This window comes from Cebidichthys violaceus, unplaced genomic scaffold (assembly GCF_023349555.1).
Source record: "Cebidichthys violaceus isolate CVI_PGR_0920_01 unplaced genomic scaffold, fCebVio1.0.p SCAF_9, whole genome shotgun sequence".
Classification (NCBI taxonomy): domain Eukaryota; kingdom Metazoa; phylum Chordata; class Actinopteri; order Perciformes; family Stichaeidae; genus Cebidichthys; species Cebidichthys violaceus.
The window spans coordinates 9,260,457-9,276,764 of record NW_027176975.1 but is presented as its reverse complement, the minus strand read 5'-3'; the positions used below and the strand labels follow the sequence as shown (position 1 = coordinate 9,276,764).

At 42.6% G+C, this 16,308-nt stretch overlaps 2 protein-coding genes across 2 annotated transcripts in view; both read right to left on the bottom strand.

The window, feature by feature from the left end:
• vcana (versican a) overlaps positions 1-16,308 on the bottom strand; it is a 63,571-nt gene that overhangs the window by 8,813 nt on the left and 38,450 nt on the right. The window lies entirely within an intron of this gene.
• LOC137867073 (uncharacterized) lies at positions 499-8,567 on the bottom strand. Its single transcript, XM_068703497.1, has 6 exons — positions 8,546-8,567; positions 7,956-8,077; positions 7,401-7,625; positions 7,210-7,349; positions 6,860-7,134; positions 499-542 (listed from the first exon to the last, which is right to left on the bottom strand). The coding sequence occupies exons 1-6, from the start codon at positions 8,565-8,567 to the stop codon at positions 499-501; spliced, it is 828 nt and encodes a 275-aa protein (XP_068559598.1).

Below are 16,308 nucleotides of genomic sequence, written 5' to 3'. Positions count from 1 at the left end.
TTAATTTCAGCATCAGTTGAAACTTCTTTAGTTATAGGTGCTCGGCTAGGGGCTTCAGCTGTCTTATCTTCCAGTGACGTAGCTGTAACTGCAGTATGAGGAGTCACACCACTAGGTTCAAAGTGCTTGCTTGACTCCCCATTGGGCAACATTGGTCTGGTTGTGGCATATACGGTTTTCTCAGAGGAGATGTCAATGTGGGGATGATTAGTGAACGTAATCTCCGACCTTGCCTGTTGGAAGGACACCTCAAATGGTGTAGTATCTGGTTCTGGTACGAAAGTGGTGACAAACTGAACCATTACAACAGGCTTTGAAGTGCTTTGTAGAGAAGACACTGTCGATGTAGAAAGGGATTCTTTTGTAGATATCGAGGTCATGTGGTCCTCTGTTCTCTCTTCATGTGCTGGGGTTGACATTGAACTATTGGTAGGGGGTGAAACTGTGTCTGACAATGATGCTTTCTCTACCTCCGTGGTTATCTCACTTGTTTTAGTTTTATTCACTGGGGTCATTGTGGTGGGTTTTTCTGTGCTCCTGAACTGAGGGGAAACTGGAGTGGTTACAGAATTTTCACTCACAGATGTCACTGCCTTAGGTGATGCAGTTGTAGTATCTAAGATCTCATCCCCAGAGCCATCCTCACCTGAAATATCTGTATTACTTGCCACTGAAAATGTATCTGTGCTGTAGGGAGGAGATGATGTTAGCATTTGGTCCATTTTCATTGTACTGTGCAGAAGAGCAGCTGTCCGTGTCACATGCTCTGTCAAATGAGTGTGATCATTTGATTTATCCTTCCCAGTAACTTCAGGAGATGGTGTGACAGTTGGCTTCTCTGTGCTATAAAGACTGGAAGCAATCTTTGATACTGCAATTTCAGTTCTGCCGGTGGCAGATTCAGGTGAGGTAACTGAAAATGTTACCGGTTTGGCCTTCCCTGTTGAAGTTGTCAGCGTACCAGAAGTTTGATCACTTGAAGTGTCTGTATCAGTAATGTCTATCACTTCTGTGTCAGACGGTTTCACTGTGCTATAGAGAGAAGAGGAAGCACTTGTTGGTGACTTTGCAAATTCTCCTGTGGCAGTTCCAGGCGAGGTTGGTGAGATGTACTGTAATGTCTTATCTGTTGTAATTAAGCCCTTAGTGAACATACTTTGGTTTTGGTCACCTGAAATATGCTCATCTGTATGTCCTGTATCACGGGCAACAGTTGGTCTCACAGTGCGAAACAGTGAAGAGGCTGTAGATGTCACTGTTTTTTCAGATGCTGTCCATCTATCCACAGTAGACCCTGAAGTTGTCTCTGATGAGCCTTGATCAGAGTCATCGTCACCTGAATATTCATCGTCAGATGCTTTACTAGTAGATTTCACTGTGCCAGGGTCAGTGGACACCGGTGTGTGTGGTGTTACAATAACTAAAGGTACAGTGGTTTGCGTGGAAATGGTTGAACCTAAGGTTTTATCTGTTGTGTCATAACTTGTGGCTGTAATAGCTGTGGGTAAGGAGGTAATGGGATTTAATTTTTCAACTGTGCTGATCATATACTCCTCACTGGACACCGGAGCCACCGATATTCTGTCTGTTGTTTCGGTTAAAGTTTGAGGTGGCAAAGATGAGGAAGCTGCGATCTCAGTTATAGACTCAGTGACATTATTGCCTGATAAATCATCTTCCACCAGCTCCAGAACTGGTTTGGTATGAGTCCCAATAGAGAAAACTGTATGCGGTGTAGTTAAACCATATGTTTCTTCAGAGCTTGACTTTGTGGACAAAGTAGTAGTTGGGGTGGACTGTGGTGCAGGTGTAACTGTCTCTTCACCAGATGTCTGAATACTTGACACACCTTCGGTTGATGGTTTTGAAGTGGGCGGTAAATTTTCAGTAGATGTTGAGGCTAATGGCAAGTCATTGGTTGAGGTTGCATATACAGATACTGGTTTAGGAGTAACGAAGGTGGCCCTATCAGTCCCTGAACCCTCTGATTCTTCTGTTACCTCCATCCTTTGTGTCATTGTAACTGGTGTGACACCACCAGCTTCCTCTGTCTGGATGGTTGGGTAAAATGAAGAAGAGGGAACTATGGAGATAGTATCTGCATCAATGATTTTATCATCTTTGGTGAGCTCAGGAGTGATGCTGCCTTCCTTCATACTGTCTGTTACTGTAGAGAACAACTCATCTTCATCTTTTGCATCCTCTGTGAATATTATGGTTGTACTGGTTGATGGTTTCGACACATGCAAAACCATGGTAGGTGTTTGTTCAGTTAGGTCAGTCTTGGAGTGGCTGCTGCTGGGAGTAATGATCACGACCTGTTGGTCTGTAATGCTATGATATATAATGGAGGGAATAGGGGAGGACATTGATGTGAATCCATCTGGCTTATGTTCACTGCTAGAGCTTACTGTGGTGAAGTCAACTGTAGAGCGATCGCTAACTGAAGCTCCAATTGTATGGGGAGACATAGTTGTATAGGAGGATTGTGTTATGTGCTCAGCTACAGTAATTGTATCTTTCCCAATGCTAGAAACAGTAGGCTCTGTAGCTTCAGAAGTGATGGGGCTGTGTGTATCTGGAGTAATTTCACTCTCCTGTGAGGAAACCTGCTCATCAGAGGTTGGTGTGACTGACACAAAGGTTTCGGTTTCACCTGTTGCTTCTCCAAATGTGACGCCGTCCATCAATGATGGCTTCGGGGTGAACATCTCAGTAGTTTGGTCACCAGAACTCTCTCCCCCAGTCAAAGTAAAGGCTGAACTTGGTGGTGATTCATCAGTTGCAGATACAGACATGTTAACCGACTGGGCAGATGTGACAGCATATACTGTTGTTATGTTTATCTTCTCTGTGCTGTAGAGAGAGGAAGCTGGAGTTACAGCAGATTTTGGAATATCAGATGGTCCACTTTCATGCAATACTGTTGTTGTTTTAGGTTTCTTTGTGCTGAACAGGGAAGAGGCTGTACTCTTTGTCACTTTATCTTCAATATCCGATAAAGCTGAAGATGTAACCAAAGTGACAGCAGAAGACTCTGTGTTGTAAACAGTTGAAGATGAGGTCTGAGAAAACATATCAGCTGAGCTTTCCTGAACTACTGTAGTGTCCATTTCAGAAGACATTGCTGTTGGATTATCAGTGCTGTAAAGAGAAGAAGCTGTAGTAGGTTTTTGTGTTTGGTCACGTGATCCCTCTTCAGTGATAGCAACATCACTAGATGACAACATAATTTCTGTTGTAGCTGCTACAGCAGTGGGCATCTCAGTGCTTGTCATGTGTGGTGATTGGGTTGATGACATAAATGCCTTAGTAAGCTGTGTACTGGAGTGAGTCGAGGATGGAGAACTTATGTCAGATGTTCTATCAGTGTCATCAATTTCGGTTTCATCTGTGGCCACAGTAACTTCTTCCTGGGGTTTTGATGTAGTCTCAATGGATTCCCCTGAACCAGATCCATCTGAACTTGACTCCAAATCATCCTCATCAGTTGAGCCCCCAGAGCTCTCCATGTCAATAAAAGTAGAGGTTTCCTTTGAGGTATACACAGTGACACTGGGGATTGCCAAGGGTTGAGAGGTTTCAAAGGTATAAGGGCTTGTTGTGACTGTTGTAAATTTTCTGTCACTTGAACTTTTCTCCTCAATAACTGTGGTTGTAACTAATGGTCTAAATGTGGTTATTGCTAAGGTTGTTTGTTCCAAAGAGGATTGATCAGACGCGGTTGGTGTTTCTAAGGGAGTTTCATCTGTGGATGTAGATGTGTCATCTACTGAGCCCTCTACATAAGTAGAATCACCACTTCCTGACTCAGATACTGATGCTGTCGCTGCCTCAATTGTGGAAGAAAACTGGGGAGCATCTGTAGAATCATCTGTCATGAACTGTGGGATGGTTTGGGTTGATGATTCAACACCAAGCTGTGACGTGTGCTGACTCTCAGCTATCTGACTTCCATCTGTTCCTGTAGAGAATGGGAATTTGTTTTGAGATTCGCTGGAGGCAGTTGATGACATTAGTGTTGGTTTCTCAGTGCTGAAGAGAAAGGAAGCTAAGGTTACATGAGATTTTAAAACTTCAGATGTTTTAGTTTTGGGTGATGCTGTTGTCAATAACTGTCTCTCTGTGTTTATCGTTAAAGACATTGTGGTGTTTCCAGAACCCTCTGAATCAGTGGTAATGGGGAATGATGCCGTTTCAGGTTTCATGGTTGAACCACTGATGGAAGGACTGGACACCACCATTGTAGTTTTACTACGATTATCTTTATCCTCAATGTCTGAAACAGCAGATGATGTAACAGGAGATGTTCTTGTTGGTGCCTCAGTGCTGTAGAGAGACGGATTAGCTGTGACAGATAAGGTCTCAGGGAAGGTTTCTTTAGTTTGGTCACCTGAGCCATCTTCATCTGTCGTTGGCAAAGTAGAACTTGTCTCTGGTGTAGCTGATAATTTCCCTAATTGACTTGTGGTTACAGGCTCTTGTGTTTCAGGTGACTCTGATATTGGTCTGTCAGTACTGTAGAGTAATGAAGCAGCAGTAAAAGCTGAATTTAAAGTATCACTTGTTTCAGTTTGATGGGAGGCTGTTACTGATGATGACTCTGTACTCAACAATGAAGAAACAGTAGTTGCTGAAATGAGAGAGTCTTGAGTCAAATCTTCAGTGCTGTCTCCAGAACACTCATAATCAGTGGTAATGGGGAATGATGCTGTTTCAGGTTTCATGGTTGATCCACTGATGGAAGGACTGGACTCCACCATTGTAGTTTCACTACTAATATCTTTATCGTCAATGTCTGAAACAGCAGATGATGTAACAGGAGATGTTCTTGTTGGTGCTTCAGTGCTGTAGAGAGACGATTTAGCTGTGACAGATGAAGTCTCAGGGAAGGTTTCTTTAGTTTGGTCACCTGAGCCGCCTTCATCTGTCGTTGGCAAAGTAGCACTTGTCTCTGGAGTAGCTGATAATTTCACAGTTGGACTTGTGGTTACAAGCTCTTGTGTTTCAGGTGACTCTGATATTGGTCTGTCAGTACTGTTGAGAAATGATGCTGCAGTCAAAGCTGATTTTAAAGTATCACTTGTTTCAGTTTGACCTGAGGCTGTTACTGACGATGACTCTGTACTCAACAATGAAGAAACACTAGTTGCTGAAATGAGAGAGTCTTGAGTCAAATCTTCAGTGCTGTCTCCAGAACACTCATAATCAGTGGTAATGGGGAATGATGCTGTTTCAGGTTTCATGGTTGATCCACTGATGGAAGGACTGGACTCCACCATTGTAGTTTCACTACTAATATCTTTATCGTCAATGTCTGAAACAGCAGATGATGTAACAGGAGATGTTCTTGTTGGTGTCTCAGTGCTGTAGAGAGACGATATAGCTGTAACAGAAGAGGTCTCAGGGAAAGTTTCTTTAGTTTGGTCACCTGAGCCGTCTTCATCTGTCATTGACAAAGTAGCACTTGTCTCTGGTGTAGCTGATAATTTCCCAGGTTGAGTTGTGGTTTCAGGCTCTTGTGTATCAGGTGACTCCGATGTTGGTTTCTCAGTATTGTAGAGTGATGAAGCTGCAGTAAAAGCTGATTTTAAAGTATCACTTGTTTCAGTTTGACGGGAGACTGTTACTGACAATGACTCTGTACTCAACAATGAAGAAACAGTAGTTGCTGAAATGAGAGAGTCTTGAGTCAAATCGTCAGTGCTGTCTCCAGAACCCTCTGAATCAGTGGTAATGGAGAATGATGCCGTTTCAGGTTTCATGGTTGATCCACTGATGGAAGGACTGGACTCCACCATTGTAGTTTCACTACTAATATCTTTATCGTCAATGTCTGAAACAGCAGATGATAGAACAGGAGATGTTCTTGTTGGTGCTTCAGTGCTGTAGAGAGACGATTTAGCTGTGACAGATGAGGTCTCAGGGAAGGTTTCTTTAGTTTGGTCACCTGAGCCGTCTACATCTGTCATTGGCAAAGTACAACTTGTCTTTGGTGTAGCTGATAATTTCCCAGTTTGACTTGTGGTTTCAGGCTCTTGTGTTTCAGGTGACTCTGATGTTGGTTTCTCAGTACTGTAGAGTTGTGAAGCTGCAGTAAAAGCTGATTTTAAAGTATCACTTGTTTCAGTTTGACGAGAGACTGTTACTGACAATGACTCTGTACTCAACAATGAAGAAACAGTAGTTGCTGAAATGAGAGAGTCTTGAGTCAAATCGTCAGTGCTGTCTCCAGAACCCTCTGAATCAGAGGTAATAGAGAATGATGCCGTTTCAGGTTTCATGGTTGATCCACTGATGGAAGGACTGGACTCCACCATTGTAGTTTCACTACTAATATCATTATCGTCAATGTCTGAAACAGCAGATGATATAACAGGAGATGTTCTTGTTGGTGCTTCAGTGCTGTAGAGAGACGATTTAGCTGTGACAGATGAGTTATCAGGGAAGGATTCTTTCGTTTGGTCACCTGAGCCATCGTCATCTGTCGTTGGCAAAGTAGCATTTGTCTCTGGTGTAGCTGATAATTTCCCAGTTTGACTTGTGGTTTCAGGCTCTTGTGTTTCAGGTGACTCTGATGTTGGTTTCTCAGTACTGTAGAGTGATGAAGCTGCAGTAAAAGCTGATTTTAAAGTATCACTTGTTTCAGTTTGACGGGAGACTGTTAATGACAATGACTCTGTACTCAACAATGAAGTAACAGTAGTTGCTGAAATGAGAGAGTCTTGAGTCAAATCGTCAGTGCTGTCTCCAGAACCCTCTGAATCAGTGGTAATGGAGAATGATGCCGTTTCAGATTTCATGGTTGATCCACTGATGGAAGGACTGGACTCCACCATTGTAGTTTCACGACTAATACCTTTATCGTCAATGTCTGAAACAGCAAATGATGTAACAGGAGTAGTTCTTGTTGGTGCCCCAGTGGTGAAGAGAGACGATTTAGCTGTAACAGATGAAGTCTCAGGGAAGGTTTCTTTAGTTTGGTCAACTGAGCCATCTTCATCTGTCGTTGGCAAAGTAGAACTTGTCTTTGGTGTAGCTGATAATTTCCCAGTTTGACTTGTGGTTACAGGCTCTTGTGTTTCAGGTGACTCTGATGTTGGTTTCTCAGTACTGTAGAGTGATGAAGCGGCACTAAAAGCTGATTTTAAAGTATCACTTGTTTCAGTTTGACCGGAGGCTGTTACTGATGATGACCCTGTACTCAACAATGAAGAAACAGTAGTTGCTGAAATGAGAGAGTCTTGAGTCAAATCTTCAGTGCTGTCTCCAGAACCCTCTGAATCAGTGGTAATAGAGAATGATGCCGTTTCAGGTTTCATGGTTGATCCACTGATGGAAGGACTGGACTCCACCATTGTAGTTTCACTACTAATATCATTATCGTCAATGTCTGAAACAGCAGATGATATAACAGGAGATGTTCTTGTTGGTGCTTCAGTGCTGTAGAGAGACGATTTAGCTGTGACAGAAGAGTTATCAGGGAAGGATTCTTTCGTTTGGTCACCTGAGCCATCGTCATCTGTCGTTGGCAAAGTAGCATTTGTCTCTGGTGTAGCTGATAATTTCCCAGTTTGACTTGTGGTTTCAGGCTCTTGTGTTTCAGGTGACTCTGATGTTGGTTTCTCAGTACTGTAGAGTGATGAAGCTGCAGTAAAAGCTGATTTTAAAGTATCACTTGTTTCAGTTTGACGGGAGACTGTTACTGATGATGACCCTGTACTCAACAATGAAGAAACAGTAGTTGCTGAAATGAGAGAGTCTTGAGTCAAATCTTCAGTGCTGTCTCCAGAACCCTCTGAATCAGTGGTAATGGAGAATGATGCCGTTTCAGGTTTCATGGTTGATCCACTGATGGAAGGACTGGACTCCACCATTGTAGTTTCACTACTAATATCATTATCGTCAATGTCTGAAACAGCAGATGATATAACAGGAGATGTTCTTGTTGGTGCTTCAGTGCTGTAGAGAGACGATTTAGCTGTGACAGATGAGGTCTCAGGGAAGGTTTCTTTAGTTTGGTCACCTGAGCCGTCTACATCTGTCATTGGCAAAGTAGAACTTGTCTTTGGTGTAGCTGATAATTTCCCAGGTTGAGTTGTGGTTTCAGGCTCTTGTGTATCAGGTGACTCTGATGTTGGTTTCTCAGTATTGTAGAGTGATGAAGCTGCAGTAAAAGCTGATTTTAAAGTATCACTTGTTTCAGTTTGACGGGAGACTGTTAATGACAATGACTCTGTACTCAACAATGAAGAAACAGTAGTTGCTGAAATGAGAGAGTCTTGAGTCAAATCGTCAGTGCTGTCTCCAGAACCCTCTGAATCAGTGGTAATGGAGAATGATGCCGTTTCAGGTTTCATGGTTGATCCACTGATGGAAGGACTGGACTCCACCATTGTAGTTTCACTACTAATATCTTTATCGTCAATGTCTGAAACAGCAGATGATAGAACAGGAGATGTTCTTGTTGGTGCTTCAGTGCTGTAGAGAGACGATTTAGCTGTGACAGATGAGGTCTCAGGGAAGGTTTCTTTAGTTTGGTCACCTGAGCCGTCTACATCTGTCATTGGCAAAGTAGAACTTGTCTTTGGTGTAGCTGATAATTTCCCAGTTTGACTTGTGGTTTCAGGCTCTTGTGTTTCAGGTGACTCTGATGTTGGTTTCTCAGTACTGTAGAGTTGTGAAGCTGCAGTAAAAGCTGATTTTAAAGTATCACTTGTTTCAGTTTGACGAGAGACTGTTACTGACAATGACTCTGTACTCAACAATGAAGAAACAGTAGTTGCTGAAATGAGAGAGTCTTGAGTCAAATCGTCAGTGCTGTCTCCAGAACCCTCTGAATCAGTGGTAATGGAGAATGATGTCGTTTCAGGTTTCATGGTTGATCCACTGATGGAAGGACTGGACTCCACCATTGTAGTTTCACTACTAATATCATTATCGTCAATGTCTGAAACAGCAGATGATATAACAGGAGATGTTCTTGTTGGTGCTTCAGTGCTGTAGAGAGACGATTTAGCTGTGACAGATGAGTTATCAGGGAAGGATTCTTTCGTTTGGTCACCTGAGCCATCGTCATCTGTCGTTGGCAAAGTAGCATTTGTCTCTGGTGTAGCTGATAATTTCCCAGTTTGACTTGTGGTTACAGGCTCTTGTGTTTCAGGTGACTCTGATGTTGGTTTCTCAGTACTGTAGAGTGATGAAGCGGCAGTAAAAGCTGATTTTAAAGTATCACTTGTTTCAGTTTGACCGGAGGCTGTTACTGATGATGACCCTGTACTCAACAATGAAGTAACAGTAGTTGCTGAAATGAGAGAGTCTTGAGTCAAATCGTCAGTGCTGTCTCCAGAACCCTCTGAATCAGTGGTAATAGAGAATGATGCCGTTTCAGGTTTCATGGTTGATCCACTGATGGAAGGACTGGACTCCACCATTGTAGTTTCACTACTAATATCATTATCGTCAATGTCTGAAACAGCAGATGATATAACAGGAGATGTTCTTGTTGGTGCTTCAGTGCTGTAGAGAGACGATTTAGCTGTGACAGAAGAGTTATCAGGGAAGGATTCTTTCGTTTGGTCACCTGAGCCATCGTCATCTGTCGTTGGCAAAGTAGCATTTGTCTCTGGTGTAGCTGATAATTTCCCAGTTTGACTTGTGGTTTCAGGCTCTTGTGTTTCAGGTGACTCTGATGTTGGTTTCTCAGTACTGTAGAGTGATGAAGCTGCAGTAAAAGCTGATTTTAAAGTATCACTTGTTTCAGTTTGACGGGAGACTGTTACTGATGATGACCCTGTACTCAACAATGAAGAAACAGTAGTTGCTGAAATGAGAGAGTCTTGAGTCAAATCTTCAGTGCTGTCTCCAGAACCCTCTGAATCAGTGGTAATGGAGAATGATGCCGTTTCAGGTTTCATGGTTGATCCACTGATGGAAGGACTGGACTCCACCATTGTAGTTTCACTACTAATATCATTATCGTCAATGTCTGAAACAGCAGATGATATAACAGGAGATGTTCTTGTTGGTGCTTCAGTGCTGTAGAGAGACGATTTAGCTGTGACAGATGAGGTCTCAGGGAAGGTTTCTTTAGTTTGGTCACCTGAGCCGTCTACATCTGTCATTGGCAAAGTAGCATTTGTCTCTGGTGTAGCTGATAATTTCACAGTTTGACTTGTGGTTACAGGCTCTTGTGTTTTAGGTGACTCTGATGTTGGTTTCTCAGTACTGTAGAGTGATGAAGCGGCAGTAAAAGCTGATTTTAAAGTATCACTTGTTTCAGTTTGACGGGGGGCTGTTACTGATGATGACCCTGTACTCAACAATGAAGAAACAGTAGTTGCTGAAATGAGAGAGTCTTGAGTCAAATCGTCAGTGCTGTCTCCAGAACCCTCTGAATCAGTGGTAATGGAGAATGATGCTGTTTCAGGTTTCATGGTTGATCCACTGATGGAAGGACTGGACTCCACCATTGTAGTTTCACTACTAATATCTTTATCGTCAATGTCTGAAACAGCAGATGATAGAACAGGAGATGTTCTTGTTGGTGCTTCAGTGCTGTAGAGAGACGATTTAGCTGTGACAGATGAGTTATCAGGGAAGGATTCTTTCGTTTGGTCAACTGAGCCATCGTCATCTGTCGTTGGCAAAGTAGCATTTGTCTCTGGTGTAGCTGATAATTTCCCAGTTTGACTTGTGGTTTCAGGCTCTTGTGTTTCAGGTGACTCTGATGTTGGTTTCTCAGTACTGTTGAGTGATGAAGCGGCAGTAAAAGCTGATTTTAAAGTGTCACTTGTTTCAGTTTGACCGGAGACTGTTACTGACAATGACTCTGTACTCAACAATGAAGAAACAGTAGTTGCTGAAATGAGAGAGTCTTGAGTCAAATCGTCAGTGCTGTCTCCAGAACCCTCTGAATCAGTGGTAATGGAGAATGATGCCGTTTCAGGTTTCATGGTTGATCCACTGATGGAAGGACTGGACTCCACCATTGTAGTTTCACGACTAATATCTTTATCGTCAATGAATGAAACAGCAAATGATGTAACAGGAGTAGTTCTTGTTGGTGCCCCAGTGCTGAAGAGAGACGATTTAGCTGTAACAGATGAAGTCTCAGGGAAGGTTTCTTTAGTTTGGTCAACTGAGCCATCTTCATCTGTCGTTGGCAAAGTAGAACTTGTCTCTGGTGTAGCTGATAATTTCCCAGTTTGACTTGTGGTTACAGGCTCTTGTGTTTCAGGTGACTCTGATGTTGGTTTCTCAGTACTGTAGAGTGATGAAGCTGCAGTAAAAGCTGATTTTAAAGTATCACTTGTTTCAGTTTGACAGGAGGCTGTTACTGATGATGACCCTGTACTCAACAATGAAGAAACAGTAGTTGCTGAAATGAGAGAGTCTTGAGTCAAATCTTCAGTGCTGTCTCCAGAACCCTCTGAATCAGTGGTAATGGAGAATGATGCCGTTTCAGGTTTCATGGTTGATCCACTGATGGAAGGACTGGACTCCACCATTGTAGTTTCACTACTAATATCATTATCGTCAATGTCTGAAACAGCAGATGATATAACAGGAGATGTTCTTGTTGGTGCTTCAGTGCTGTAGAGAGACGATTTAGCTGTGACAGATGAGGTCTCAGGGAAGGTTTCTTTAGTTTGGTCACCTGAGCCGTCTACATCTGTCATTGGCAAAGTAGAACTTGTCTTTGGTGTAGCTGATAATTTCCCAGTTTGACTTGTGGTTTCAGGCTCTTGTGTTTCAGGTGACTCTGATGTTGGTTTCTCAGTACTGTAGAGTGATGAAGCGGCAGTAAAAGCTGATTTTAAAGTATCACTTGTTAAAGTTTGACGGGAGACTGTTACTGACAATGACTCTGTACTCAACAATGAAGAAACAGTAGTTGCTGAAATGAGAGAGTCTTGAGTCAAATCTTCAGTGCTGTCTCCAGAGCTCTCTGAATCAGTGGTAATGGAGAATGATGTCGTTTCAGGTTTCATGGTTGATCCACTGATGGAAGGACTGGACTCCACCATTGTAGTTTCACTACTAATATCTTTATCGTCAATGTCTGAAACAGCAGATGATAGAACAGGAGATGTTCTTGTTGGTGCTTCAGTGCTGTAGAGAGACGATTTAGCTGTGACAGATGAGGTCTCAGGGAAGGTTTCTTTAGTTTGGTCACCTGAGCCGTCTACATCTGTCATTGGCAAAGTACAACTTGTCTTTGGTGTAGCTGATAATTTCCCAGTTTGACTTGTGGTTTCAGGCTCTTGTGTTTCAGGTGACTCTGATGTTGGTTTCTCAGTACTGTAGAGTTGTGAAGCTGCAGTAAAAGCTGATTTTAAAGTATCACTTGTTTCAGTTTGACGAGAGACTGTTACTGACAATGACTCTGTACTCAACAATGAAGAAACAGTAGTTGCTGAAATGAGAGAGTCTTGAGTCAAATCGTCAGTGCTGTCTCCAGAACCCTCTGAATCAGAGGTAATAGAGAATGATGCCGTTTCAGGTTTCATGGTTGATCCACTGATGGAAGGACTGGACTCCACCATTGTAGTTTCACTACTAATATCATTATCGTCAATGTCTGAAACAGCAGATGATATAACAGGAGATGTTCTTGTTGGTGCTTCAGTGCTGTAGAGAGACGATTTAGCTGTGACAGATGAGTTATCAGGGAAGGATTCTTTCGTTTGGTCACCTGAGCCATCGTCATCTGTCGTTGGCAAAGTAGCATTTGTCTCTGGTGTAGCTGATAATTTCCCAGTTTGACTTGTGGTTTCAGGCTCTTGTGTTTCAGGTGACTCTGATGTTGGTTTCTCAGTACTGTAGAGTGATGAAGCTGCAGTAAAAGCTGATTTTAAAGTATCACTTGTTTCAGTTTGACGGGAGACTGTTAATGACAATGACTCTGTACTCAACAATGAAGTAACAGTAGTTGCTGAAATGAGAGAGTCTTGAGTCAAATCGTCAGTGCTGTCTCCAGAACCCTCTGAATCAGTGGTAATGGAGAATGATGCCGTTTCAGATTTCATGGTTGATCCACTGATGGAAGGACTGGACTCCACCATTGTAGTTTCACGACTAATACCTTTATCGTCAATGTCTGAAACAGCAAATGATGTAACAGGAGTAGTTCTTGTTGGTGCCCCAGTGGTGAAGAGAGACGATTTAGCTGTAACAGATGAAGTCTCAGGGAAGGTTTCTTTAGTTTGGTCAACTGAGCCATCTTCATCTGTCGTTGGCAAAGTAGAACTTGTCTTTGGTGTAGCTGATAATTTCCCAGTTTGACTTGTGGTTACAGGCTCTTGTGTTTCAGGTGACTCTGATGTTGGTTTCTCAGTACTGTAGAGTGATGAAGCGGCACTAAAAGCTGATTTTAAAGTATCACTTGTTTCAGTTTGACCGGAGGCTGTTACTGATGATGACCCTGTACTCAACAATGAAGAAACAGTAGTTGCTGAAATGAGAGAGTCTTGAGTCAAATCTTCAGTGCTGTCTCCAGAACCCTCTGAATCAGTGGTAATAGAGAATGATGCCGTTTCAGGTTTCATGGTTGATCCACTGATGGAAGGACTGGACTCCACCATTGTAGTTTCACTACTAATATCATTATCGTCAATGTCTGAAACAGCAGATGATATAACAGGAGATGTTCTTGTTGGTGCTTCAGTGCTGTAGAGAGACGATTTAGCTGTGACAGAAGAGTTATCAGGGAAGGATTCTTTCGTTTGGTCACCTGAGCCATCGTCATCTGTCGTTGGCAAAGTAGCATTTGTCTCTGGTGTAGCTGATAATTTCCCAGTTTGACTTGTGGTTTCAGGCTCTTGTGTTTCAGGTGACTCTGATGTTGGTTTCTCAGTACTGTAGAGTGATGAAGCTGCAGTAAAAGCTGATTTTAAAGTATCACTTGTTTCAGTTTGACGGGAGACTGTTACTGATGATGACCCTGTACTCAACAATGAAGAAACAGTAGTTGCTGAAATGAGAGAGTCTTGAGTCAAATCTTCAGTGCTGTCTCCAGAACCCTCTGAATCAGTGGTAATGGAGAATGATGCCGTTTCAGGTTTCATGGTTGATCCACTGATGGAAGGACTGGACTCCACCATTGTAGTTTCACTACTAATATCATTATCGTCAATGTCTGAAACAGCAGATGATATAACAGGAGATGTTCTTGTTGGTGCTTCAGTGCTGTAGAGAGACGATTTAGCTGTGACAGATGAGGTCTCAGGGAAGGTTTCTTTAGTTTGGTCACCTGAGCCGTCTACATCTGTCATTGGCAAAGTAGAACTTGTCTTTGGTGTAGCTGATAATTTCCCAGGTTGAGTTGTGGTTTCAGGCTCTTGTGTATCAGGTGACTCTGATGTTGGTTTCTCAGTATTGTAGAGTGATGAAGCTGCAGTAAAAGCTGATTTTAAAGTATCACTTGTTTCAGTTTGACGGGAGACTGTTAATGACAATGACTCTGTACTCAACAATGAAGAAACAGTAGTTGCTGAAATGAGAGAGTCTTGAGTCAAATCGTCAGTGCTGTCTCCAGAACCCTCTGAATCAGTGGTAATGGAGAATGATGCCGTTTCAGGTTTCATGGTTGATCCACTGATGGAAGGACTGGACTCCACCATTGTAGTTTCACTACTAATATCTTTATCGTCAATGTCTGAAACAGCAGATGATAGAACAGGAGATGTTCTTGTTGGTGCTTCAGTGCTGTAGAGAGACGATTTAGCTGTGACAGATGAGGTCTCAGGGAAGGTTTCTTTAGTTTGGTCACCTGAGCCGTCTACATCTGTCATTGGCAAAGTAGAACTTGTCTTTGGTGTAGCTGATAATTTCCCAGTTTGACTTGTGGTTTCAGGCTCTTGTGTTTCAGGTGACTCTGATGTTGGTTTCTCAGTACTGTAGAGTTGTGAAGCTGCAGTAAAAGCTGATTTTAAAGTATCACTTGTTTCAGTTTGACGAGAGACTGTTACTGACAATGACTCTGTACTCAACAATGAAGAAACAGTAGTTGCTGAAATGAGAGAGTCTTGAGTCAAATCGTCAGTGCTGTCTCCAGAACCCTCTGAATCAGTGGTAATGGAGAATGATGTCGTTTCAGGTTTCATGGTTGATCCACTGATGGAAGGACTGGACTCCACCATTGTAGTTTCACTACTAATATCATTATCGTCAATGTCTGAAACAGCAGATGATATAACAGGAGATGTTCTTGTTGGTGCTTCAGTGCTGTAGAGAGACGATTTAGCTGTGACAGATGAGTTATCAGGGAAGGATTCTTTCGTTTGGTCACCTGAGCCATCGTCATCTGTCGTTGGCAAAGTAGCATTTGTCTCTGGTGTAGCTGATAATTTCCCAGTTTGACTTGTGGTTACAGGCTCTTGTGTTTCAGGTGACTCTGATGTTGGTTTCTCAGTACTGTAGAGTGATGAAGCGGCAGTAAAAGCTGATTTTAAAGTATCACTTGTTTCAGTTTGACCGGAGGCTGTTACTGATGATGACCCTGTACTCAACAATGAAGTAACAGTAGTTGCTGAAATGAGAGAGTCTTGAGTCAAATCGTCAGTGCTGTCTCCAGAACCCTCTGAATCAGTGGTAATAGAGAATGATGCCGTTTCAGGTTTCATGGTTGATCCACTGATGGAAGGACTGGACTCCACCATTGTAGTTTCACTACTAATATCATTATCGTCAATGTCTGAAACAGCAGATGATATAACAGGAGATGTTCTTGTTGGTGCTTCAGTGCTGTAGAGAGACGATTTAGCTGTGACAGAAGAGTTATCAGGGAAGGATTCTTTCGTTTGGTCACCTGAGCCATCGTCATCTGTCGTTGGCAAAGTAGCATTTGTCTCTGGTGTAGCTGATAATTTCCCAGTTTGACTTGTGGTTTCAGGCTCTTGTGTTTCAGGTGACTCTGATGTTGGTTTCTCAGTACTGTAGAGTGATGAAGCTGCAGTAAAAGCTGATTTTAAAGTATCACTTGTTTCAGTTTGACGGGAGACTGTTACTGATGATGACCCTGTACTCAACAATGAAGAAACAGTAGTTGCTGAAATGAGAGAGTCTTGAGTCAAATCTTCAGTGCTGTCTCCAGAACCCTCTGAATCAGTGGTAATGGAGAATGATGCCGTTTCAGGTTTCATGGTTGATCCACTGATGGAAGGACTGGACTCCACCATTGTAGTTTCACTACTAATATCATTATCGTCAATGTCTGAAACAGCAGATGATATAACAGGAGATGTTCTTGTTGGTGCTTCAGTGCTGTAGAGAGACGATTTAGCTGTGACAGATGAGGTCTCAGGG